Source organism: Stenella coeruleoalba, assembly GCF_951394435.1.
Source record: "Stenella coeruleoalba genome assembly, chromosome: 9".
NCBI classification, from domain to species: Eukaryota; Metazoa; Chordata; class Mammalia; order Artiodactyla; family Delphinidae; genus Stenella; species Stenella coeruleoalba.
In genome coordinates this window covers 77,534,377-77,559,930 of record NC_137155.1, presented here as the reverse complement: position 1 = coordinate 77,559,930, position 25,554 = coordinate 77,534,377, and the positions used below count along the sequence as shown (strand labels likewise).

General features: G+C 40.8%; 2 protein-coding genes across 8 annotated transcripts in view; both read left to right on the top strand.

Moving 5' to 3' along the window:
* CADPS2 (calcium dependent secretion activator 2) overlaps positions 1-25,554 on the top strand; it is a 486,383-nt gene that overhangs the window by 114,619 nt on the left and 346,210 nt on the right. Inside the window, exon 2 of one of the 7 annotated variants that reach the window (XM_079931400.1) lies at positions 2,103-2,128. The exons of the other annotated variants lie outside the window; for them this stretch is intronic. The gene's annotated coding sequence lies outside the window, so the exon portion shown is untranslated. The remainder of the gene's footprint in view (positions 1-2,102; positions 2,129-25,554) is intronic. 7 annotated transcript variants of the gene reach the window in all.
* Positions 6,920-12,216, top strand: LOC307191482 (E3 ubiquitin-protein ligase RNF133-like). Its single transcript, XM_079931615.1, is given in 3 exon segments — positions 6,920-8,169; positions 10,612-10,749; positions 10,752-12,216. Coding segments are annotated over 3 exon segments (2,175 nt in total). The 5' UTR covers positions 6,920-7,268; the 3' UTR covers positions 11,888-12,216.

Genomic DNA, 25,554 nt, shown 5'->3' with positions numbered 1-25,554 from the left:
GGGAAAATCTTAATCGCCGCTGCCCTGCTATTTCTGACTGCTAAGAGCTCACTCAGAGTTAACCGCACTCCAGGGGACTGGTGTTAGGAAGACAAAGCTTATAAAAACCTTCAATGAAGGCTTCCCTGGTGGTGCAGTGGTTGAGAGTCCACCTGCCGATGCAGGGGACATGGGTTCGTGCCCCGGTCCCGGAGGATCCCACATGCCGCGGAGCGGCTGGGCCCGTGAGCCATGGCCGCTGAGCCTGCGCGTCCGGAGCCTGTGCTCCGCAACGGGAGAGGCCACAGCAGTGAGAAGCCCGCGTACCGCAAAAAAAAACAAAACAAACAAACAAAAAAAACCTTCAATGACCCCGATTGTGGCTTAAGAAGGTCTAGAATCTAAGGGTTTTAGGGCAACTTTGAAATGACAGGGCTCCAAAAGCAGGCTCCTCATCCCTGGCGGTTCTTAACTACAGGAGCAAAATAGTCTGTTCAGAGAACAGGGCAAGTTCTGGTGGTTCTTCAAAAGATTCTGCTTTTATTTATTAATTTTTTTTCCTTTTTTGAGTATGTTGCCTTCTCTCCGCCCTTTCGAACAAAAATCCAGTCTAAATGATTGAGTTAATATTAAGATGTATTTTGTCCTAGTCTCAAAGAAAGAGAACAGTACCACCAATTACCGTCCTTAGTCTTTAATCTTGTGTTTGCTGAGGAATATTCAGCTACTTTCTCTGTCCTCTGAGTGCACAGGCTGTGGTGTGAGGTTTTGCCCCCATTACTTTCCAAACTACTAGTAATGTTTTTCTACTCTGTTGATTGCCATTCTGTCTTGTAACTTGGCAGATTGAATGAGAAGGAAAAGTTGTTTTCAATTTAGTGTTAAAGTTTTGTAGACCTTGAGTTGAATTCAGAATGTGGAAGAGAGTGCAATTTATGTAGTTTGATTTATACCCATTAAAGTTTAAGATAATTTGGTCATATTCCAAGTGCTCATTTATCTTATTAGAATTCAGGTACAGCTATAAGAAATTCAGTTTTATGAGTATTAAATCTGTGGAAGAATTAAAGGTTAAACTTATTATGTATATTTAACTATTGCTCTAACTAGAATGATCACCCTGACGAAGATAAAATTAAGTAGATGCATTATTGCATGAGTAATATTACAGGTTAGAATTTGGAGGATAAGACGCTATCAATTTAATTAACTTTCATTGAGAACTTACAATGTGCTGGAAACTGAGTATTGAAAGAATGAGAGTAAGATTTAGTCCCAGACCTGGAGATTAATGGAATAGATCATTTTGTAGAGGGAACTATATCAGCTGCTGTATAAAAACTCACTGTATATAAGGGCAGTATTCTTTTATAAACTCCTTTTTTCAAAGGTCAGTATCTGTCATTGCTCAGGAGTCTAAATAGGCTAAGCAACTGAGGTCTCAGCTGTACTGAGTCATGCATGTGTGGTCACCTCAGGATTATGGAGACGTCTCTGCTCATCTTGGGTGCTCGCATATGTTTGCCCACTGTAGGTTGACTTAGGGTAGCCTCAGCTGGGGCACCTGCGTCCTTCTCTGTCAGGCTGACCTTATTTGTTGGAGGGCGGTGGGGTCCCAAGAGTGAGGGGAGGAGTGCAAGGCCACCTGAGGCTTAGGCTCGGAACTCGCACATCATCACGTCCGTGCCGGTCTGTTCACCAGCTTGAGTTATCAGGCCATCCGAAATCAAGTGGTATAGAGGTAAATCCCACGACCTGATGGAAGGACCTGCTAAGTCACATTGCAGAGGGCATCACTGGGAGGGAGGTAATTGGGCCATTTTGTGATTACTGTTCCTATCGTAGGGACAGAGTTTTGTAAAAGGAACAAAGCCTGTCTAAGGGCTTATACAGTGACTGCTGCAATAGGAGCACAGGAAACTATAAGCCCTTTGAATTGAAGAAGCATACATTTCAGGACTGATAACAGTAGAAAATGAGGCTGGATTGAAGGAAAGAGGACCAGGTTGGAGAGGCTTATATTTGCACTTCTAGAAGCTTGGGTGTTACCCTTTGGATAGAGGGAGCCATCTAAGGTTTTAGGCAAACAGGAATGCCATTGTAAATTTCATTTTTTTCTGTAGGTTGCTCTGGCAACAATGAATTCAAGGTGAGCAGAACATTGATGGAAGATTAGATGCTGTTGCAAAACTCTAGATTGTGGAAAGATTATGCCAAACTAAAGCAGTGGAAAGAATTCAAGTGTGGTAAACCTGATCATGTTAATCATTCATTCAGACAAACTTCTTTGAGCCAGGTGCTGTGTTAGGTGTTTGAGAACCGTCAGTGAGAATTCCCTTTCTTTAATGTTGCAAAGGCTTCTTGGAGCTTTGGACTTCTGGAGCTCTTACACAAGTTACCCTTTCATCATCCATCCCACTGTTAGGCGTGCAGATAAGTAGAGGGGAATAGTAATCCTGGCTTACATAGCGAAGAAATCGTGGCTAGTGATATGGTGATTTAAAATGTCTGTCTTGGCTATTTTTACTTTCTAGTATACTTAGTTACCAGAGATTTTAGTGATATTGAAAGTTATTTTATTGGTTAATATAAAGAATAATGAATAGGAGCCTGAGTAAATGTTGTGACTTTCACACATCTGTACCTGCCTCTAGTATAGTATGTGATTGTGAAAGTAATTCAAAGATTTATTAGTTTTTGAATTTACTGTATTTCATTTTAGCATATTCAGAACACTTTCCTGGGTTCAGAAATATTAAGTGGAAAAAGTGTATTTGTATGTGGAGAATAATTTTTTTACTGCATATGTCTGGGAGAATATGTGGGAGTAGAGACTAATTTACAGGAGAAATTTAGAAGAAATTTTTATAAGGATTTACCAATTTGCAATCAAAGATAATAACGTTTTAAAGTAAGTTTTGCCTTTAAAAATCTTTAGAAATAAAGATATCTCTTTCAGAGAATATCATTAGCATTACTTGCTATTTTGTTGTTCTCAGTAAGCTACTTAGAGTCAGTGTTTTTTTCCTGTCAAATCCCATTATGATGCATTTAATTACTCACAGAAACCCTATACAGTTGTTTTCTCAAGATTAAATGCAAATCCAGTGTGCTTTGTGGATTCCTAGAGATCTCTAATAATATCATAGCCCTGGATACGGTGACTTGGGAGGTAATTTATTGAAGTCTCTTCAGGGTTCCCTGCATTTAGAGATACAATTACAAAGCATTGCCCAGAGAGTTTTTGGCTATTTTTCTTCTCAAAGTAGAGATTTCTGGACTTTTGAGCATTCTTAACAGAGGTTGATGAATAGTGGAGGGATAGAGATCTGCTGATTCCCACCCCCCACCCACCGCCAAGTTAATGAAATTGATAACCTTCTTGAATTTTAATTAGAACCTACTTGAATTTTAATTAGAACCTAGAAGTTAATATATATATATATATATATATATATATATATATGCATGTACCTAATTGGTGTATTACTCTCTTCTTCTACCTAGATGATGACCCCTGAGAGCAGGGCCGTGCTGTGTCCCTGGTAACATAGGCTCCAGCTCATATCAGTACCTTGTGTATAGTGAATATTATGTGTTCGCTGTGGTTAATGGTTATTTAAGTATCATTCCTTTGGGTAAACCTCAGGACCTTTGTTTACCTACTCACCTTCCAGTTCACACCTTTTCCCTTTGGGGGCAGGGCACTGATTACCTTCGTGTTCCCTTCTGCCATGTGCTCAGTCAGGGAAGGGATTTTCCATAGCAGGATAAATCTTGGTTAACCTTAGCTGATCATGATAATTCTACTCTGATTTCCAGGGGTTCCATTAAGCATGGGTCTCTAAAGCACTGCTAGCCAGAGAGACCTTGAAGGAAGTCTAGTAGGTTTCTGGAAAAGAAAATTGCCTTGCTCTTATATAGAGAGATGGGAGAAGAAAAGTCTCTTTGTGCTTCTGAATGTGGTCTGCCTGGAACAGCAGTAGCCACCTTGGGGGATAATGAAATGGGCCTGTATAAGAGAAAAATCAACATACTGTCCTTAAAGAGGCAGAGTGGCAAGGTGGAACAGGCAGGCATTTTTTAACGTGATCAGCCAGCCTTAGTATATTTCAGTCTCCTTTGGTTGAACCTGGCAGGTAGGCTAATGAAAACCTCTTTAATACTTGACTGTTAAGAAGATAGAAAGTCTATATTTTGAATAAATGGTCTAAAAGTCACAGATTAGAGTAACACGAGTTATCCATTTTCCACTCCTTCTCCCACCCCCACTGCCCACTTCCCTCCTTTCCTGTTCAGACATCCTGGCCCCAGCACAGAAGACTCTTGGATCTGGTCCTGATCAAATGGATGCAATTTTTTTTTTTTTTTTTTCGGTATGTGGGCCTCTCACGGTGTGGCCTCTCCCGTTGCGGAGCAATGGCTCCGGACGCGCAGGCTCAGCGGCCATGGCTCACCGGCCCAGCTGCTCAGCGGCATGTGGGATCTTCCCAGACCAGGGTACGAACCCGTGTTCCCTGCATCGGCAGGCGGACTCTCAACCACTGCACCACCAGGGGAGTCCTGGATGCAATTTTTAATCAGGCTTCATGGACTAATAGGCACTCGTGCGGGTGTCCACTGTTTCTATTTCAAAGACAACAGGAAGCGGAGACTGGTTGAGGAATCCTCCTTGATGGATGTTTTGCCAATTATAAACTTTGTGATAAGAGCTCAGGCCTCATTTCTCAGGGACACGTGAGTTTGGGGATGATTCCTCCCTCCCAAGGCTATTATTGACATTTTGGGTCAGAAAATTACTTATTGCACAGGGCTGTTTTGTGCATTATAGAATATTTATCAGTGTCCCTTACCTCTACCCACTAGATGCCCATTGTGACAATCAAAAATGTCTCCAGAAATAGCCAAATATTTCTTGGGGGGTAAAAGTATCCCCCACTTGAGAACCACTGCGTTAGAGATAAAGGATTGTTTTTTGTAGGTGCGTTTGTCCTAAGACTCAGGTGAAAGAGAGGGGGGAAGTTCTAACTTCCATTGCCTTGACTGCTTCCTCATATGGTGAGAAAATACAATGAATTACCAAGTTTTTCAAACTGGTCTTTTCAACCATATGAAGCACCTTTAGATTTGAGATGTTTTGAGCTGACATATAGTTACTGCTTAAACTCCTTCAACCTTGAAAATCAGCAAACCAGAAAAGCAAAGTTAGGATTTAAGAACTAATGTAATTCTATCTTTAAATGTTAAATAATCGTATATTTAACAAACAGCCTCTGATATGATGATGATAACTGTCTTCGTGGTAAGGCTTCACTTTGCTAATAAATAAGCCAGGATTTCACACTGTTTGAACCTGGGAAAAGTCTACATGTAAAGACAGTTCAGATGTGAACTGAAATGTTGCCTGCATAAAATTCTGTGCATGGGGCAAGTTGATTGGTTCCAATTTTATTTTTAACAGCAAATGTTAACTAAAATATTACAGACCAGGGAGTACAGTAATTCCTTTTGTGAAAATGACATAATTCTTAACATGCCTCTGATTTAAATGTTGCTGTCTATTTCACACACAAGCAAATGGAGGCTGTCTTTTCTTTTTGACATGCGTAGCATGTGTCCTGTATATAGTAAATAATGTTTGAATGAGTGTTGCCAATTTATTGAATCCTTGAGTGAAGTCAGGTGAAGATTTAAAATAAATGCAAACAAGCATTAAAGCAACTTTAAAGCAGTAAAGATTCTACAGTTTGCATCAACTAAGTAATGTAGTGACTTGTGATAGCTGTGGTCATCCTTTGCTCTGCCCACTACTACCCTTCTGGTTACCACGTATGTTAATTCAACCTTTAAAGTAACTTGATTTGTCTGTCTCTACATCCTTACTGCTATTTCAAGAGTCCCAGCCACTGTCTTCTTTTGCCTAAAAGAAGACACTCATCTCATCAGTTTATTCTCCTCTTCCTCCAATCCATTTTCCACTTCAGGAAGCCAAAGTGCACTTTTAAAAAAGTGAACATTTTGAAACACTTAAGTCACCTCCCCAGGTTGAAACCCTTCAGTGTGTTTCTCTGGTCCTTGGGACATAATCCAAAATCCTTAGTCTATGGTTCATGATCCTGAACCTCTGACTGCTGTTGGCCTTGCCTCCCCTCATCACCTTAACTTTTGCCTCTCTCGCTTTGCCAAACTCATGTTCCTTCAGATCCTTTAACTTGCCATGTCCCTTGCTATCTTAGGGTCTTGAAATTGCCGATTCCTCTGCCCGGAATCTTCTCAGCTCACACTTTGCTTGGATAATTCTGATGTATCTGTCCAGCCTCAGACTGACTGTCACTTTCTTAGAGAGCAGTGCCCTGGGCCTCTGGCCTCGAATCAAAGTTTGGATCCCCTTTACATTTGTTCTTTCTTTTGATACTCTGTCTTCCTTTCAGAGCTCTTATCACAACTTGCAGTTACACATTTGTGTTTTTGTTTAAAATCTGCCCTCACCAGATAATCTCCACAAAGTAGGTGTATGTGTCTTCTCCAACAGATGACCCATACTTAGTACTTGCTCAGCACATAGTATAGGTTCTTGGTAGTGATTTTAGTGAATAAAGTTGAATTCGCCTTGCAAGATGGCAATATATCAGACTAACAGTATAAGTTTATATTACATTACCCTCTTTAGGCCTGGGATAAGCATTTAATGTTGGAAGAGAGAGGGAATGATTTGTTCCTGCTTCCCATAGAATGGCATATTGGGTAGCACAGAACCATATCTGAGAACTGGTGACTGGACAGGGACGTACACTTATACATGAACGATTTCTCCTTTGCCTTATAGATAGGAAAACAATGAGCAAAAAGTGTTGAGGCAGATTTTCAGGCTATCCAGAAGTAGAAAAGAAACTCGAGGTATTTAAAAAAATTATTTTTTTTTAGAGTTTATTCAGGTTGGTACATGAGTCATTGCTGCCTAGCTTTTTGGCCAATAGGATTTCAGTATGCAGTGCACTAATATAAACTCTTGGATTGGCTAACTACCTCTGATGTCACAATTTCCCCATTAGGAAGTCACAGTTTTCTTGAAATAACATTGTACCAATAACAAGTCTTGTTATTCTGTTTCATTATGAGAAAGATAATCTACCAAAAGTAAAAATGCTAGAAGGAGCAAGATAGAAGGCCTTTTCCATTTACGTGCTTTAATGATCTACTGCCAACACTTGAAGGTAGCTTCTTGACTTTCTTTTACAACGGATGGTTTTTTTTTCTTCATGTTTGTCAGTTAATAGGCAAATGGAGGAATGAGCCTACTTAGAATTACTCCTTCAATTCGTATTTCTGTTTCATCTCAACTGTGGAGGCTTGGCATCTTTCTACTACTTAGCCTTCCTGACTCAAAAGGAAAAGCCATTTGGACAGCCCACCTGAATATAACGTTTCAGGTGGGCAATCAGAGTATATCAGAATTAGGAGAGAGTGGCGTGTTTGGGAATCATTCTCCTCTGGAAAGGGTGTCTGGTGTGGTGGTACTTCCCGAAGGATGGAATCAGAACGCTTGTAATCCTATGACCAATTTCAGCAGGCCTGAGCGAGCAGACTCTTGGCTGGCCCTCATTGAAGGAGGAGGCTGTACTTTCACACACAAAATCAACGTGGCAGCAGAGAAGGGGGCAAATGGGGTGATCATCTATAACTATCCAGGTACGGGCAACCAAGTATTTCCCATGTCTCACCAGGGAACGGAAAATATAGTCGCAGTGATGATAGGCAACCTGAAAGGCATGGAACTTTTGCACTTGATTCAGAAAGGAGTCTGTGTGACGATCATCATTGAAGTGGGGAGAATGCACATGCCCTGGCTGAGCCATTATGTCATATCTCTGTTTACCTTTGCGGTTGCCACAGTGGCCTACCTGTTCCTGTACTGTGCCTGGAAACCTCGAGTGCCCAATTCTTCCACCAGGAGGCGAAGACAGAGAAAGGCAGATGTGAAGAAAGCTGTTGGACAGCTTCAACTGCAGGTGCTCAAAGAAGGGGATAAGGAACTAGATCCAGATGAAAACAGTTGTGTTGTTTGCTTTGACATATACAAGCCTCAAGATGTAGTACGTATTTTAGCTTGCAAACATTTTTTCCATAAGGCATGCGTCGACCCCTGGCTTTTAGCCCATAGGACATGCCCCATGTGCAAGTGTCACATTCTGAAAACTTAAGAGACCCAGAGAGTCTCCTGAAGATGTAACTGAGTCTTACCAAAGGTTACAATGAAGATGAATTCTCTTTTAGCACTTTATGTAGAGAGAAAATTCAACTGCAGCTTGTCTATGCAAGTACTAAAGAGGGTGACATTTGTGTACTTTAAAAATAAAACTCCATATCATCTCCATCTATTTGAACTTGTTTTTCTAGTGTTTTGTTATACATTTTTGCCTTTATCTAAATAAGGATGTTAGTGTATATTAAAAGCAATTTAGTCTTGATTTTCAAATTACAATGATTGTGACATTGATGCCACAGAGCGTTAGTCATATTTTAAAGTTTCTTTATACTCATTTTTATACTTTGCTTCCATATGTTTAATTTTTGATATCTAATAATACTTCTGTTCAGTAAACTTCATTATAGGTTTAGATCTTGATTTAATTTTCCGTGGTTAATTTTATTAATACCCAGAAAATCTGGTTGCCAAAGCTATTGACTGGGTAGGTAATGTGTTCCAAATAATTATTTTAGATGGTAGCACTTCTGGTTATGTATCTAAAAATATTTTAAATTACTATAGGCCAAAAAAAAAAATTACTATAGGCCTAATTTAGGGCAGCATTATAAAAAAAAAGTCACCTTTGTTTGCCAGAGCCCTTTAAATCCTAGCATAGTGAATCGGCTATGGTTGCAAATTTTCCTTCTAGAATTGACTCTAGTAAATGCTCCTCTTAAGATGGTGGTATGTCTCTATTTGGGACATTTTGATAATATAGACCTAGAGCAGAACTGCAGTTTTGTTCATTTGCCTTTCCAAATTGTATCTCTTGCCTTATTTTGCCTCTTCCTTTTTTCTGGTAGATAAACACCTGTATAGCAATGAGAGGCCTGAAGACGTGGGTTTTGTTGTTTTGATGAAAATCTCTCTGGATAATACGCTAAAGCATTGATGTCCAACTCCAGTGGCAATTTGTGAGTCAACCCACTGTGTGCCTCACTGTCTTTTTTAAAGAGTGGGTGTGTGGAGATCAGATTAATGGTCTTTGGGAAAGAAGATCGACCACTGTGAGCCAGAGGTGTCACATCAATGTTCTTTTCTTTTAATGCCACTTTGTGTTGGGCCTTTAGGTGCCATTCCTCCTTCCTCTTTTCTACTTTGAGCTGTCACGTTGTTGACTGATATTTCGTAAGAATACACTAGCTCCCGTAGTCCTGGTGAGACCCAGCCTAAAGTGTCTCTTAGTACCCTATGCACAGAGGTCAGAGACATTTATGTCCAAGGTCAAAATCCTTGCCTTTGGTTTCCTAGCTGGTGAATGAGAACCACTGAGAGATACCGCTGAGAAAGCGTATGGCAGTGCCAGTGACTGCCCGTATTTGTTAGTTCACATGTCATTCTTTGGCTTTGAAGTCATATTGTGCCATTGGCCGGAGTGTAGCAGCATATAGGCAGAACTGACAGTGTATGCGGGGTCTTCCACCAACGATGTTTGTCGATTTTGGCAAACATTTTGTTAAAAGCATCTATGACCTTTAACAGTCACTGCTGTCAGTGGTTAAATTTAAGTGAGGACCTTGAAGTTTTTCTTTTTAAAATCTATAGCTACATTTTGGATCAAAGTAAATTGTGCTAAACTAATATTGCTCTATTTAATCTTTTCCCCTGTACCCGTCCTCCTCTTCCCTCAAAATATTGTGAGATTACTAACAGATGTCTCTGCAGACCCAAGGTCTGCAGAGAAATGAGATTAGGCTTTTTCGTCTTTACTGCTGTCATCCCTACGTATAATCAATGTAAGAGTGAGGGTAGTGAGGCTGAAGTAGTTTAACGGAATGCCCTGCTTTTAAAAGTTAAATCAAAACCAAACCTGTCCAACGAATTTCTGAGCAAGCTTTATTAAATAAACTCAGTTCAAAAATTTACATGATAGATAAATTTGCACTGTGACCAGATGTGAGTTAAAAACAGTGTTACTTACCGCTTTTATCCCATATCTGGTCATAGTGCTAATTCTTAACTCTTATTCATGGTTTTGAAACTTGCCATTTTGATACAGATATTTCCTTCACTGATTGTGAAGGAGAGTGTTAATCGTATGGTCTTTCTTGCATATGCTTTCAGGTTTTAAAACGCGTTGCATTATACAATTTTTAATATTCTTTAGTTTAACGTGATACCAGGTAACATTACATGTAGTAACTCAAGGATTGAATCCATCCTGTAACAACACTGAAATTACCCATAACAACATTTGAAACAGTCAAGCCAATAAAGGTACAGCATGCTCTAAGCTCTTACCTAATTGGCTGTGTTGTCTTTTATGTCATAATCATGCCACCCAACGGTAAGCAGTATGTAGAGTTACAGTAGTGAGACTGGGATTTTTTTTTTCAATCTAAAGTTTTTCTCTTTCTCTCAAAAAAACATCTGAAACTCATAAGACATCTTTCTTACAAAAACATGCTGGAAGACAGTGGAACTTGTTTTCACCCAGAAGGTTTTTTTCACTTTAATATTTTATGTTGATTGTCAGCAGATGTGGAAGCCACATCTTTTTGTTGGGTTAGTCCTTCAGGCAATAAGAGAGAGATGCATCTACTCAAGATTGGCACTCGGAGAAACAGCACTGCCTCTTCCTGGCTCATGAAATTCAGTTTCCTTTGGCTGCTTAGCCAGCACTGTTGCAGAGCCAGAGCTGTTTGGACTGCATACACGAACATATCATTTCACGTTGGGAATCGCATGTTGTCAGAGTTGGGGGAGACTGGAGTGTTTGGAAGAAGCTCTGCTCTCAAGAGAGTGGCGGGAGTTATCGTGCCTCCAGAGGGAAAAACGCAAGACGCATGTGACCCCGGTACCAGTTTCAGCACATCGAAGAACTCGGAGACGTGGCTCGCACTTGTTGAACGGGGAGGCTGTACCTTCACACAGAAGATCAAGGTGGCCGTGGAGAAGGGAGCCAGCGGAGTGATCATCTATAACTTCCTAGGAACTGGCAATCGGGTTTTTCCCATGTCTCATCAGGCGTTTAAAGACATCGTCGTGGTGATGATTGGTAACTTGAAAGGCATGGAGATTTTGCATTTAATTCAGAAGGGAGTTCACGTTACAGTCATGATTGAGGTGGGAAGAAAACACATCATCTGGATGAATCACTATTTTGTCTCTTTTGTGATTGTCACAACCGCTCCGCTAGCGTATTTCATCTTTTATCATATTCAAAGACTTTGGGTAGCAAGGATTCAGAACAGGAGATGGCAGCGGTTAACAAGTGATCTCAAGAAAGCATGTGGCCAGCTTCAACTTCGGGTACTTAAAGAGGGGGACAAGGAAGTAAGTCCAAATGGAGATAGCTGTGTAGTTTGCTTTGAATTCTATAAGCCTAATGATACAGTTCGTATTCTGACTTGTAAACATTTTTTCCACAAGAACTGCATTGACCCCTGGATTCTAGCCCGTGGGACATGCCCCATGTGCAAATGTGACATTCTTAAAGCTTTGGGGATTCAGGTGGATGTTGAAGATGGAACAGAATCTGTGCAAGTTCTAATGTTGAATGAATTGCCTGGTATCCTGTCACCTCGTGAAGAGGGCACAAGTAATGAACTTCCTCCTGCGGGAAGGTCAAATAAAGGGACGCTCGTGGAGGAGTGCCCTACTTCTCAGAACGATGGCCCGTCTAATTCAGTAGCAGCAAACGTTCATCGTCCACCTTGACAGCATGGCCTTTGAGGAAGTGGATTAAACCTGTCTGTGAAATCAGGTCCTAAGTACTAACAAGCAGTTTGTCTGAAGTGTGGTTTCTGTGTCTTTTTTTTTGTTACTTCGGTAGTTTTCTACATGCTTTGTCCGGTCTCAGAGACAGAAGAAAAGTACTAGCAGGATTTTTTTTTCCCGTTTTTCACCTTTACTAAATGTAACTTTTTGTCAGTGTGTGTTACTCCTGTGAGTATATATGTTTATTTCTGTATGCACATGACCAGGGACGAACTTTGCTTTTTATTTTTTTGGCCACAACATGCAGCTTATGGGATCTTAGCTCCCCGACCAGGGATCGAACCCAGGCCCCCCGCAGTGAAAGGTGCCAGGTCTTAACCTCTGGACCGTCAGGGAATTCCCAACCAAGGATAAACTTTATTCCCTAAATTTTTGTGTGTGTGTGTATATATATATATATATATGGCTTTGTTTTGGTAAGAAAATTAACATATTTATACATTCCTTATATTACAGAAACTATCGATGAAGTTTGAAAAACATAAATTACCTTTTATATACTAGGAAGAATAAAATGTGTCTTTTGATATTTATAGTACAGTATACTAATTTTGAGGTCATTGTGCTGTGTTTTCTTCATTCTTGGCATGAAAATTTTGTTGTATAGAATTTTAGTATTTTGACAAATAGTTCTATTCAGCCATGAGTACATCTTATGTGATCTGCGTATATATAATGATAGAAATTTTAATAAAATACTAGCACTCCTTAAGTGAATAGGAGCGATTTCAGTGCCCAGTATTGCTTATCATAATTGTTACACGTTCATAATGTATAGAAAGACTTAAGTGAAGAATTCCTATATTTAGTAATTGTGTATTTATTTCCCATGTGTCCCACCCTACTCCCTAGCAATTAAATAAGGCACTTTAATTATGTCATATTATTTTGTAGATAAGTACCACAATGTAGAAGTTATTATGACATATTGGGATTGTTTGTTTTGTTCACTGTATTCTCAGGATGCAGCACAGTGCCGGACCCTCAAATATTTGAGTAAATGAATAATTATTATGTTTTAAATAACGTAACTATTATGTGTTAATCTGAAAAACTGGACAGTTTTATCCCAGTCATACAAAATAATGGGAACATAATCCTGAAAATTTTCATCCCAAATCGCTTTGGAAAATATAGAAAATTACAATTTTTAGCCCAGAACTCAGTATTACAATTTAGCATGTGTAATTTTAACAAAGGGCTTTGAACTCTCCAGGGCTGACACAAGGATTTGATTTCTTGTGCAACCCTAGAGAGAGCTTTATTAAGAGGAATTTCATGAGTTGCTCGGTACTAACGGTACTGGAATCCAGAGACTGGCAGGAGGGCAGTAGTTGATTCTAACTGCAGTGCCAGAGAAGACTGTTTAAAGGAGGAAAGACATTCCTCGAAGGCCAGGGAGAACTGAGACACAGCACAAACTAGGCAGACGGCCAGATGGGGGTGATGCCTTGCTTGGTAGATACAGGTTTTTTTTTTTATACCCAACCGTGGAGAGGTGTTTTGATGAAATTAATCCCAAGAGCTGCTCTTTGAAGGACTTGCATAGCACCAAGGCTGCTGAAGGATTTAGCAGGGACACTGTTTCATGTGTCTTTCTGAGTTTATCTTCAGAGTAGAGTCCTTCCCTGAAGGTCCACAGATCACACTGAAGAGACAGGACACGGAGGACCCCATGGGAGCCACATCTGGTAGGATTCCCAAGCCAGAATAAGCTGTCATTCTCAGACTGGCCGCTGTTGGCATCTCTGCCACGAGGGGCTGGCAGCTTATAGGGGTGGCTAGACTGACTTTCTCTGGTTACCTGCTAGAATCATTGGAACAATGGAAATGAATGCATCTGGTAATGCTGGCAGTCCCCAAGCCCAGGGTTCTCAGGTTATTATAGTTCTGTGTACTTTCAGCAGATTCATGTGGGGTACGTGTTCCGTGATAGACCCAACACTTGAGGAATTTATTTGCTCTTCACACTGACACCAACATTGTTCTTTCCATCCTTCCTCTGCACTCTCGTTGCTTTCTCCTTTTCTTCCCCTCCTTTTCTTCCACTTTGTTCATCATTGTCAATCTTAGACCTGACTTAACCCTCATGTGTAAGAAATTCGCATGTAATGTCTCTTGTTAATGTGAACATCAAACATTTAACACAGTGTGCTTGTGGTCTTGATTTGAGGATTTTCAACAGAGGTTCTTTAAAGGATAGTTAGAATCTGTGTTTGAAATGGGGAAGGAAAGCTCACATCAGTGAACTTGGGAACTGTCATTGCTGAGTGCCTACCATGTAGCAGGCAGTGGACTAAATTCTTTCCGTCGCTGTTTCTTAGGTCAGAACAAAACAGCAGTTTTAATCCTTGTCTTTAGAATGCTGTAAACAGATCAATAAACCACTTTCACTCTGGGTTTAATAACTAGAACCTGGAAATAGCACTGCTATGTCAAATGTTAGGTATTATTCATTGTAATAGATTTTTACCTGTTTTGTGGGCTACACCATTTTCTCTTGTACCTAGTGATGCAAATGTATTTTGCCATAATGGCATGGGGCTATAATATGAATTATTTTGTCCCCAATACCAGTGTCATAATGGATTTCCCTTGCATTTCTCCTTTGTATATATTTTTGCATTTCTCTGGTAATTGATTCCCCCTGCTCACCTCGCTAGGTAGGGGTTTGATACTCCTTATAAAAATTAAACTTTTTTCCTTATAACTGGGATAAGTTGGATTTACTATCTACTGAAGTGAAAATGATTCTAAAGCACTTGACCACTGATTGGGCGATGCCATAGGTGAAGTTACCTGTATAGTTCCTCGTATTATATGACACTACACTGATCGTATTCCTGTCTCTTGCTATAGAATTGTTGTAACGCAGTTGTCCTGTAGAGATGTTGGTCAGCCATAATATTTACAATAATGTATTTCAAAGGATTTAGTGAGCCAGGATCTGGCATTTCTGATGGTATTTAAGCTTAGTATATACAGTTAAAGTGTTTTCTCCTTCTGCAAAACTCACTGGTTTTTGAAGCAGCGTGCAGGAATCAAGTGGGAGAAAGGATCAGAATTTGAAGATGCATTGAAGTACAGAGGAAGCCTTCACACGTTGAAACTGCGAAGGAGTCCATTTAATGGCAACTCCATGTTCCCACTCCATCATTTACTGTGAGCACTGGGGTTTTTGGTGTTTTTTTTAGAATTTATTTTGTTTTGTACTTCATTTTAAAAAATGTTTAGCGCTTAGTAATGAAAAATAAGGATTATTACAATTACTGATACAGAAATATCTTAAGATACATACCTGGTTTTCTTAACTGTAAGAACTTTTTTTGGGGGGGGTGGGTAATGTACTTTAAGTTGGAGAGATGATCTGGTCCCTGGGCACAGGTGTTAGAGTTATTCCATCACAATGTCTCCAAAAAACGTCCCTTTTTTTAATAACTACACCACAGCTTATAACACCTCTCTCTGCAACTATGCTGTCATCTTCGTCAGACCTCCAAGATATGTGTTCTTTGACTTCAGCTGCTGATAGGAATTTTCCTCATCACTGTTGATAAGCAGGGTAACCCTGATTTGGAAACTTCCCTACATCTGAAACATTCGTTGCTGCCCCAGAAGTTCTGTCGTCTTTGAACACCTCCCAACTTACGGCGCCTTTTTCAGAATTCCTTCTCTGAATTCACTTGACCTCATTTCCACCACTTGCTCTTTGTTCTCATTCCAAGCCTAGTTTCCCTTAACCATCCTTTCCAAGCCCATCTCATCTTCTCCAACTTCAGCCTACAGCCAGTTGTAAGCCATTTTAGTCCCACTCTGTCTACGAAGTGCTACTGAATTCCTTGACTTCCAGACTTCTTTTCTGCAGTACCATTTGCCTACCCTGAGTCATCTCTACTGATTTCCACCAGATCTTTACTGCTATTTAAGAATCCTTTATTAATCTCAACTCCTTTTTATATTCCCCATAGAGCAGTACTTCTCAGCGTTGGCTGCATGTCAGAATCACGTGAAGGGCTTTGAAAATGCTCAGTGCCCTTGCTGTACCCAAGACCTCTGGGATGGGGCCCAGGTACCTGGTATCCAGGTGTTTCCAATGTGCAGACAAGATTGAGAACCACTGCCATAGGGCTCTTCCAAAGAGTCTTTATGTTAGTCAAGTTCTAGTTTTATCCTCTGATTCCTTCAGCTTTACTGGTTTTCACTTTCCTGAAAAATACAGGTAAAAATCTAAATGTCAAGTTATAAAGGGTTACATTTCATGGAGAGGAATTGTTAAAGGCTTCTGGGAGTATGAAGGAGTGGATTTCAACTGGGAAGGCAATGAATGCTTAAATAAGAAAATAACATTTGAAATGGAACCACTGGATTGGGACAGAGGGCATGCTCGTGGAGGGAACAGTGAATAACAGTGTTTTTTAAAGAAGTTTTGAGTGTCATGTAGAATTTTGGTTTAGGAAAATGAAGACCGGGAATTTTGCGGGTAGTTGCAATAATCCAGGAGTTGATAAGATGAAAATATGAACGAAAACCGTGACGGGTGAATTGGGTGAGATGAATAGAAGGTGGGTCATGTCCAGGGTAATGTTCTTTGATCTCATTTTCTGATAGGAATTTTCTACTTCATTTCTTACTGACCACAGTCACAGTGGTTTGAAAACTTGCCTGTACCTGTAGCTTTCATCTTCAGTTTAGCAACACATAGTGGATACAGAAGAGAAGGGTATGGGTCAGAAGGAGTTGAGAAAAAGAGTCAAGGATGACTCCTTGGTTTCTGACCTGGGCCAGTAGGAGATGATGGTGTCATTCATTGAGGTAGAAAATAGTTAGATGAAGCAAGTTTAGGGTGGAAGGGGAGTTCAAATTTTTAGTATGCTGAATTTGAGGAACCCAAAGAACTCATAGGTGCTGTTCATTACGTAGCTGAAAGTATAGGTCTGTGCTAATTAAATGAGATACTTGGAACAGTATAGCAAAAGGCAGTACTTAGTTGTAATTTATTAACAAGACAATTCACATTAATTGTAATTTACTATTATGTGAAATTTAATGTTACTATTTTGGACCCGTATCTCCAATTACAAAGTTGTATGACTTTTTCTCTCAAATGTGTAGCAGCCTGAGTGAAGCTGATGATTGTGAAGGTGGCAGTGAGGTGGCTGTGAAAAATAACAGCTGCAGTATACCCGTTACATGCACTTAACAGCTGCAGTATACCTGTTATATGCACTTAACAGTAGAAAGCCACTTAGTCCTAACAGCAACTCTGAGGTAGATGTTATTAGTACCCCCATTCTTTAGATGAGGAAACTGAGACCCAGCCAGGCTAAGTAACTTGCCCAAAGCTAAACAGCCAGTATGTGGCAAAGCCTGTATTTGGACTTGGTCTGGTTCCACAGCTCCTGGTCTTAACCACTACACTGCAGGTAGCTTGGAAAGCTACTTTTTAAGTAAAGGAGAAAGTGTTTAGGTGAGTCTCGTGTTGAGGACTTCAAGGATGAGGCCTTGGAAGAAAAATCCCAGCTAGAGGTGTTGAGAGTGCTAGCAGCAGGATGGTTAAAGCAGTAACTCCTGAGATCTCAAAATAAATAATTAGGAAAGAGGAGTGTGGGCAGGGGAGGGTGTGGGGAGGGTGTGTCTGAGTGAGGGAAGAAGGACAGTCAGGCTCTAGGAAAGGATACTTCCATTTAGGAGGTGCTGATTCTGGAATTGGTAGTTCTCTTGTGTAAAAACTTCAGTCAGAGGGGTTTTATAGAGCCTTCCTTTCCTCTGAAGTTGGAAAGGGGCAAAAAGTAATTTTTATAATTCTCTTAATAATAGCAGTTTGTTTTAAAAGTTCAGGCCTAGGAAGCACAGTTGCCTATTGAAAAGAACACCAAGCCTTTACATCAGATGGCCTGCACATTCATATCCTTGCCCCAGGGCAGAGCATCTCGGAACAGTGGTCCTCAGACCGGCAGCATCAGCATCACCTGGGCTTGTTGGAACTGCACATTCTTAGACCCCACTGCAGACCTGTGGAGTCAGGAACTCTGGAGGACCCAAGAGTCTGTTTTAACAGGTCTTCTAGCTGATTCTGATGGACCTTCCAGTTGAAGAACCTCTTCTGTCGCAGAGGGTCAGTTCATTTTCACAGAAGGATGCATCATACGGTTGTCATCAGAAATAGCGTAAATGAAAATAAGTGTGAATCTTAAAGCATGACACAAATAATAGTTGCTGTTAAGTTTTCTAGAGACACGTTTAGGCATATTTCAGGTATCCAGCTGCTCTGATTTATGCATGGTTTGTGCATTAATGCTTGCCCCTTTTCTCTCCCGGTTCTGGTTTCTCTGCCACCACTATCACATTGCCAAGGGAGTTGTGAGGAGATGAATAGATTTTAGATGGTTTATGAATTTCAAAGCATAAGGATAGAAAAACACCTGAGAAGCAGAAACAGCTTAGGGCAATCCATGCACTGGACTGAGCAGTCCGCGCTGGCAAAGGATAGTGTTTAATACCACCTGTTCACTAAAGGTCTGAAAAGAACATACTAAAATGGTGGGCTGTAGATGAAATTCAAACAAAGAATCATGTAGGGGCTTCCCTGGTGGCGCAGTGGTTGAGAGTCCACCTGCTGATGCAGGGGACACGGGTTCGTGCCCCGGTCTGGGAAGATCCCACATGCCGCGGAGCGGCTGGGCCCGTGAGCCATGGCCGCTGAGCCTGCGCGTCCGGAGCCTGTGCTCCGCAACGGGAGAGGCCACAGCAGTGAGAGGCCCACGTACCGCAAAAAAAAAAAAAAAAAAGAAAAAGAATTATGTAAATTCCTCGGTTTGGATCCGTAAAACCAGCTTCACAAACACTGGAGGGAGACTCAGTTTACTATCTTTAACATTGTAGCTGGAAGTAAGTACAAGAGGAGGACCATCGAGCATCTAAGCAGGCCATCTTAAGGTGTGTGGCCTTTCCTACTGCATTAATAGCAGCGTTGCTTCTGTAACTAGAATTGCTGTCCTTTTCTTCACATTAATGGTGAGATTTTACTTATGTGGCAAATTCACTGATGAATCATTTCATGCATTCATTCATTAAATATTGGTTTGCCCTGGAAATACAGGGGTGAATAAACCCAATGCCCTCATGGAGCTTACTTTCCACTTTCTAGTGGAAATAAATTATATTTAAAAAATTTAATTTATTGAATAGTTATAAGTGCTGTGTAGAAAAACAATACAGGATGGGAACTTGTCAGAGGCAGAGTTGCAGTTTTAAATAGAGAAGGCTTTGTCAAGAAGATGAACAGCTGGACAGAGGCCTGAAAGGAGCGAGGGCCCTGTGCTGGAACACAGAGAAAAACTGGGCCATGTGCCAGGAGAGCCCTCACGCTGGTGAGGGCGCCCTGTCATCTGAGGAGTGTTTAACCTGGAAGGTTGAAGACAGTGTTAGCTGACTTGAACACCTGAAGAATGGCCTGGGGAGAATTTAGATTGTCTTTTGTCTTGCAGGGGTTACAAGCAGGTAAGAGAGTGACAGCTACAGGGAGAGTGTTGCCCCCTGGAAACAAAGAACTTTCAGGTAGTGGGTCCTGCCCACAGACAGGCCATTGCCTCCGAGTGCCGAGAGTTTCTCTTCCCTAGAGGACTTTGGTGGTTTGGATGTCGTTTTGATGGTGGTGGCAGCAGCAGTGGTGAGGGAATTCAAGCTCTGGAAGGGTGACTGGATTTATACCTTTGAAGTCTTGCACAATCCTGAAAATCACATGTGGAGATTGAAATCATTGTTATTCCACCCATAGTTGCCATCTGGTGGAAAAACAAATAACTACAAGGTATCGTTCAACAGATATTTAGTGAGAGTCATTATAAGCCAGGGAAATGTAGTTTAAAAGGTTTGGGGTTTATTTTTCTCTGACTTAACAGAATGTTTGCTTTTAAGATTGATTTACTTTCCAGAAATTCTTTTTTCATTTTGGAACTTTGTCTGCTTGTAGGCTCTTGCCTTATCAGGAGCAAACCCCTCGCAATCCTCAAGATGCACGTTTTATAAACCTTCCATCTGAAAGGACAGTAGCTCATTCTCTGGTAGGCTGATAGTGTTGTGGAAAATATAATTTGGTTTTTAGAAATATCTGCTCCCAATTTCTGTGTCAACATTAGGACATCATCCATCTTCTCAAAAAAAAAAAAAGTTTGAGATGATGTATCTGCAGCAAAGGACCTGTATTATTTTCAATCCATTCTGGATTATTTTGTAAAAACACAAGATCATGCATTTCACTAATTCTGAAATGTATAGTGAAAATAATTTGGACTGATGGAGGGGACGGATAGTTATGTGAAAGAAAAACTTGAGGAAAATGTTATTTGTGGAATCTAGGTTGAAGGTCAATGTCGGAACAGAAGAGACCGTTTGCTGTGGGTTTTAACTTAATGATTTCTTCACATTTGATAAAGGAACAGGATCAGTTAAGTCAGTGATGTTCAAACCACTACAAACTTTTTTCAGCTTTTCTGTATGTTTGGACATTTTCATAGCAAAATACTGGTACAAAATCATGTATCAGGATGTCATGGCAACGTCACATCACTGCAAGTTTCTACAGACATACTCTCTGTACTTGTCGGGGGACAGGTTACAATCCGTGGCATTGGTCCACGGATCACACTTCGCATAACTGATGAAAAGCTTATTTTACTGTATTATGTCATATAATACTCAAGAAAACTGTTGGAAAAAAGGGATATAATTCCTATTCCCCCAGTGGCAAAACTGCCCGAGAACAGTTGAGTCTCTCAGCTTGTGTCACACCTTGAAGGCTCTTGGCTTATCAGGAGCAAACCACTCAGGTCTGATTTCCTTCCAGGTTTTGGTACATTCTTTCCTCGTGGAGAGGAGAGCAGTGCAGCAGACGTGAGGGTGAGGTGAACAGCATTACACAACCGGGGTTGGAATATTGTAAAGGTGGAAACAGCACATTTTCTTCCATACAATAAAGAGAAATGATTTTAGGGATTTACTGAACATTAGATAGTATAAGACTGTAAATGTAATATACATTTAAAAAAATTTACTTTCTGTATCATTATAATGAGGGCAAACTGCGTCCCCCCCCAAAAAACAAACAAACAAACAAAAAACCTCTTCATAGAAGAGGCAGAACAAGGCAGCCCAACCCAGGAACTTGTAGAGTTTTCTGAAATTTTCTATAATACCATGAACCATCGAATGAAATAGGGGAAGGGTGAGGGGATTGACTAGGAGGGGGTGATGCCTTCTTTCACCTTATGTGTGCATACAGAAATTGACTTCACAAATTTACATTTATCGTGCTCCCTTTTCCACGGTGGACATGATCTTTTATCCCGTTAAGACTTTCAGTCTGTGCAGATTGGAAGCCTGGCCAGTGCTCAGTGATCCTGCTTCTCTGTTAAGATTTGTGCTCAGAGTGAGCGGTTTGGTAAATTCTTCAGTTTCTGGCTCTGTAGTTACAGGGTTAAGGAGAGTTTGCCATCGGCTTAGGGAGATTTAAGCTAATCATTGAGTTGGAGGATATCTATAAAGGAAGACTAAAGGATCTGCTATTAGCTAGTATTAGAAGAAAAAAACTTTATAAAAACCTTGTAATATTGATGATGGGAAGAGCATGTGTATTCTTTTTTCCATAAAAATAGTTTTATACTTCTCAAATCACATTTACGTTCATTTGGATGTAAACTCGCCTCAATTCCTACCTGCAGATAATGCGAGAAGCCTTTGGTAGTTTAGGGGGTTTAGGTTTGCTTTAAGGGCTTTAGAGTTGATATAAGGGATTTAGGTAAGTTATAAGGCAGGGTCTTTTGTGAGCACCTGCTTCCTAGTTTACACATAAAGGTCTAGACATATCACAAAGGTCTAAACACATATCATATGTTTTTTTTTTTAAAGATTGCTATCAGTTTTAAGGTATGATTTCTTAACATTTGAAAAGGGAATGGGATTGGTTAAATCAGTGGTTTATAAACCTTGGGAATTCATGGATTAAAAAAAAAAAACACCAATGTCAAATATAGCCTCTTAGTTTTTTGCCAAGAAAGATCATTAACCACTACAACAAAAAAACTAACCCACAATCTACTGTTAATAACATTGTATTACATAGAAGTGACTTGCACATATGCTTTCTACTGTTAAAATATGGAGGAGATTTAGCTTTATTAGAATTACTTTGTAATCTTTATGTTCATTTCTTTACATTGAATCAGTGAAAACCTCATTCCACACTGGTCAAAACTACCCCCTCCTTTCGGATTTAATAACTTTCCAAAATCCATTACGACTATAAGAACCTCATTATTTCCTGTAAAATTTGAATATCCAATGATACCAGACCCTGCAGAGGCTTTAAAGGTGCAGTTCTAATGCAGTTCATAGTCTAAGCAGGGGAGAGATACAGTGATGCTGTACAGGACTTGCTTGCTTGAGGACAGGTATATTTCATACCTTCAGAGAGGATGGGAAGTGCTAAGAAGGCACAGGATGAAGACCTGGCATAAGCTGGGGAAAGTGTCACAAAGGAGCAGAGGATAACAGGAGTGCATTCGGCCTCCTCATTCTCTGCATTCTCCCGGCTCCTTGCTCTGTCCCACTCAGTTTAATGAGCCATGAGTTGATCAGTCACCACACTTGATTGCATGGTCTGGGCTTAGATTTTCACTCCTCTACAATCTGGCTGTGTGACCTCGGACAAGTGTCTTTACCTCTCTATGCTTTTGTTTCTTACCTTTAAAACAGATGCTAACACCTACCTTATGTGTTTGAGGGTTAATATAAATAAAGCCCCTAGAGTAAATTTTAGCTGTTTTCAAAATGCAGTCTTGATCATGTGACTCTCTGACAAATATTTGGGTGGCATTCCCTGCTCTGGGGATAAAGACCAGATACCTTTCCAAGGCTTATAAAGCCTGTCCCTTCTCTCCAATCTCTTCTCACACCACTATAGCCTCATTCCCTTCACTGAAGCCCGCTGAGACCAGCCGTGTCCCACCCTACCCCATGGTCCCTTGGTCTCCCCTCGTTTTCCAACTGATTCCTCTTGGTCTTCATGCCTCCATTGACCTCCTCAGATAGATTCAAAGTCTTGCTACAGACTCTTACGGTGCCGGAAATGCTCAGTAGTATACATCAGGCTGCAGTCCTTTTAGTTCGTGTAGTTTGTTTCTTCCTCTATAAGTTCTGTGAAGGCAGCAAACCCATGTCATTTTGCTCACCAGTAAATCCCCAGCACTGAGCACATTGCCCAGCAGGGAATATGTTTTGCTAAATATTTATGGAACAAGTGGATGAGGTACGGTAAGGGGGAGGAAGCTTGTAGAGAATGTCAAAGGCTAAACAAGCGGTTCCCTTTATCGGAAGAGAAAATATGTTCTCAGGAGCAGTGGAAGAGAAGGCTGGAAAGGTAGGTTGAGGGGGACTTGGATGGGTGAAGAGACTGGCACAACAGGGTGCCAACAGGGAATATAAGCCATTGACTGGCTTTAGGCGTGAGACGTGAACAATAGGAAATACTGGTATTTATGCCGGTAAGCTGGGAATTATTTGATATCTAGTAAAATCAAATTCATCATTGTTACAAAAAAATTGATCATGAATTGATAACACCTGAAAAACAGTTTAAGAAACTGTTTCTCCATGGGCCGCATAGAGTATTCGAATCATTAGCCAGTATTTTATTTGTCATTATTCAGGAGAAAAAGGCGTCTCTTTGAAGTGGGGCTCTTGTACTTTCTCGGCGTTTTCCTGGCTGAACACACCTTGGCGGCCTTCCCGGGAACCATGTCATAGATGACCACAGTGATTTGGCAAGCAGATAATGTTTTTCTCATCGTATACAATCCTTTTGAGTCAAAGAAGCAATGCATGTTTCAGATCAAAAGCAGTATGTGAACAATAAGTACTTTTGTAGAAAAGTGTATTTGAGGTTTTATTTGGACAGCTGAGCAGACTCACCCTTTGCAGACACAGCTGCTCGTTGCAGTCACCACATCTCAATTGTGTTATCAGTTCACCATGACTTTAAGCTCTTCAGTAACTTCTTTGGTCTCTAAGCTGAGCAGGTGAATGGGAAGGGTGGCAGTTGGTGGTTCTCAGAGGGCCCACGTACAAGTTAAATCCCAGTAAAATGTGGAGAAAGGTAGCGTGTGTGGTGTATTATTTTTCTGATGTCTGGATTGTAACTCCCCACCCTCACCCTGCCATGCCAGGTGTGTATTCAGTTGGTTGTATATTCAGTGGCCTTTTCACAGGGAGGTCACTGATGGGTAATTCCACATGTGTTGGCCAGCACCCAGCAAAATACATGGTGTGCAGGGGTGAACCCGTGGTAGGAGTGGGGTATGGTGGGGTGGAAGAGTGCGTAAGGAGAATAAAGAAATGTTGCTTCTGGGTTCCAGAGGCAGGGATTCAGTCTCTGTTCTCCCAGTAACTTTGTGATCTTGGGCTAGTCACTTCTCATCCTGACCACTTCATCTGTAAAAGAGAATGATAATGGAGAAAGGGGCAGGGTGATGATGAGGATGAAAGGAGATAATATATGAAGAGCTCTAGGGAGACAGAATATCTGCTCATTGGTGGGTGTGTTGATATACTAAGTTCCCGTGGCCGCTTCTGCACCAGGATGGCCCCCTGTTATGTGTTCTCCGGACAGAAGTTCACTGAGGATCCTGGGGCCTAGAGCAGAAAGCTGGCGTATGTGCACGCTTGGCTTGGAGAGCGGCATCTAGGACTAGCCTTTGCACGTGGTCACACTTTACCCGCCTTTAACTTGCTAACTGTTCTTATGAAAGGACACAGGATTAAGACAGTTGATATCTAATGAGACTAAATCCATCATGGTTACAGTTTCATAACTGATAACATCTGAAAAATTAAAAACTGTCATCTCTGCAAGAACAGCACAGATGGAGAATTAGACAGTATTATGTTTTTAGACAATAAACATCTTATTTTTCTCACAAAACTAGTTCTCTGTGGCATCACTCATCGTGCCTCCTTCCCTCTGAGATATCTTTCCCTCTCCCGTTCATATGGGCAAGGTTCATGTCCTATACTTTCTTCTGTAAGCAAGTAACTGAAACTCAGTAAACCATACTGGTTAATTGTTTAAATTATGCAGTTGCATGGAGGGGGAGATACAGTGGTGAATGAAACAGTCTTTGGCTTCATGGAGCTTACTGTCTAGTGAGTAAAAAGTAAGACGGTAATAGAATTTGCAGTTAAGTATTACAGTTACAAAGTGAATTTAAAGGAAAAAGAAAGGGTGCTAGGATTGCATACAAACAACATAGGATATGGCCGATTCAAGGTGATTCGGGGAATCACTGAGGGTCAACTGAGCAGGGATCTGAATAGTTGGTAGGAGGTAAGTTGGTGGTGGTGAGATGGACAATGTGAAGTTTTTGAAGGAAGGATGGTGGAGGGCGGGGCATGGAGATTGAGAGAGAGAGAGATTTGTGATGAAGCCAGAGTGATAGGTAGTTTGGAGCCAGTTGAAGTGTAGGGCCTCAGAGGCCTTGCTGATGACTTTTGGTGGAAAGTCAGCAAAGAATTTTTAAGCTGGAGAAGAATTTAAACGGCCAGATTAAAAAAAA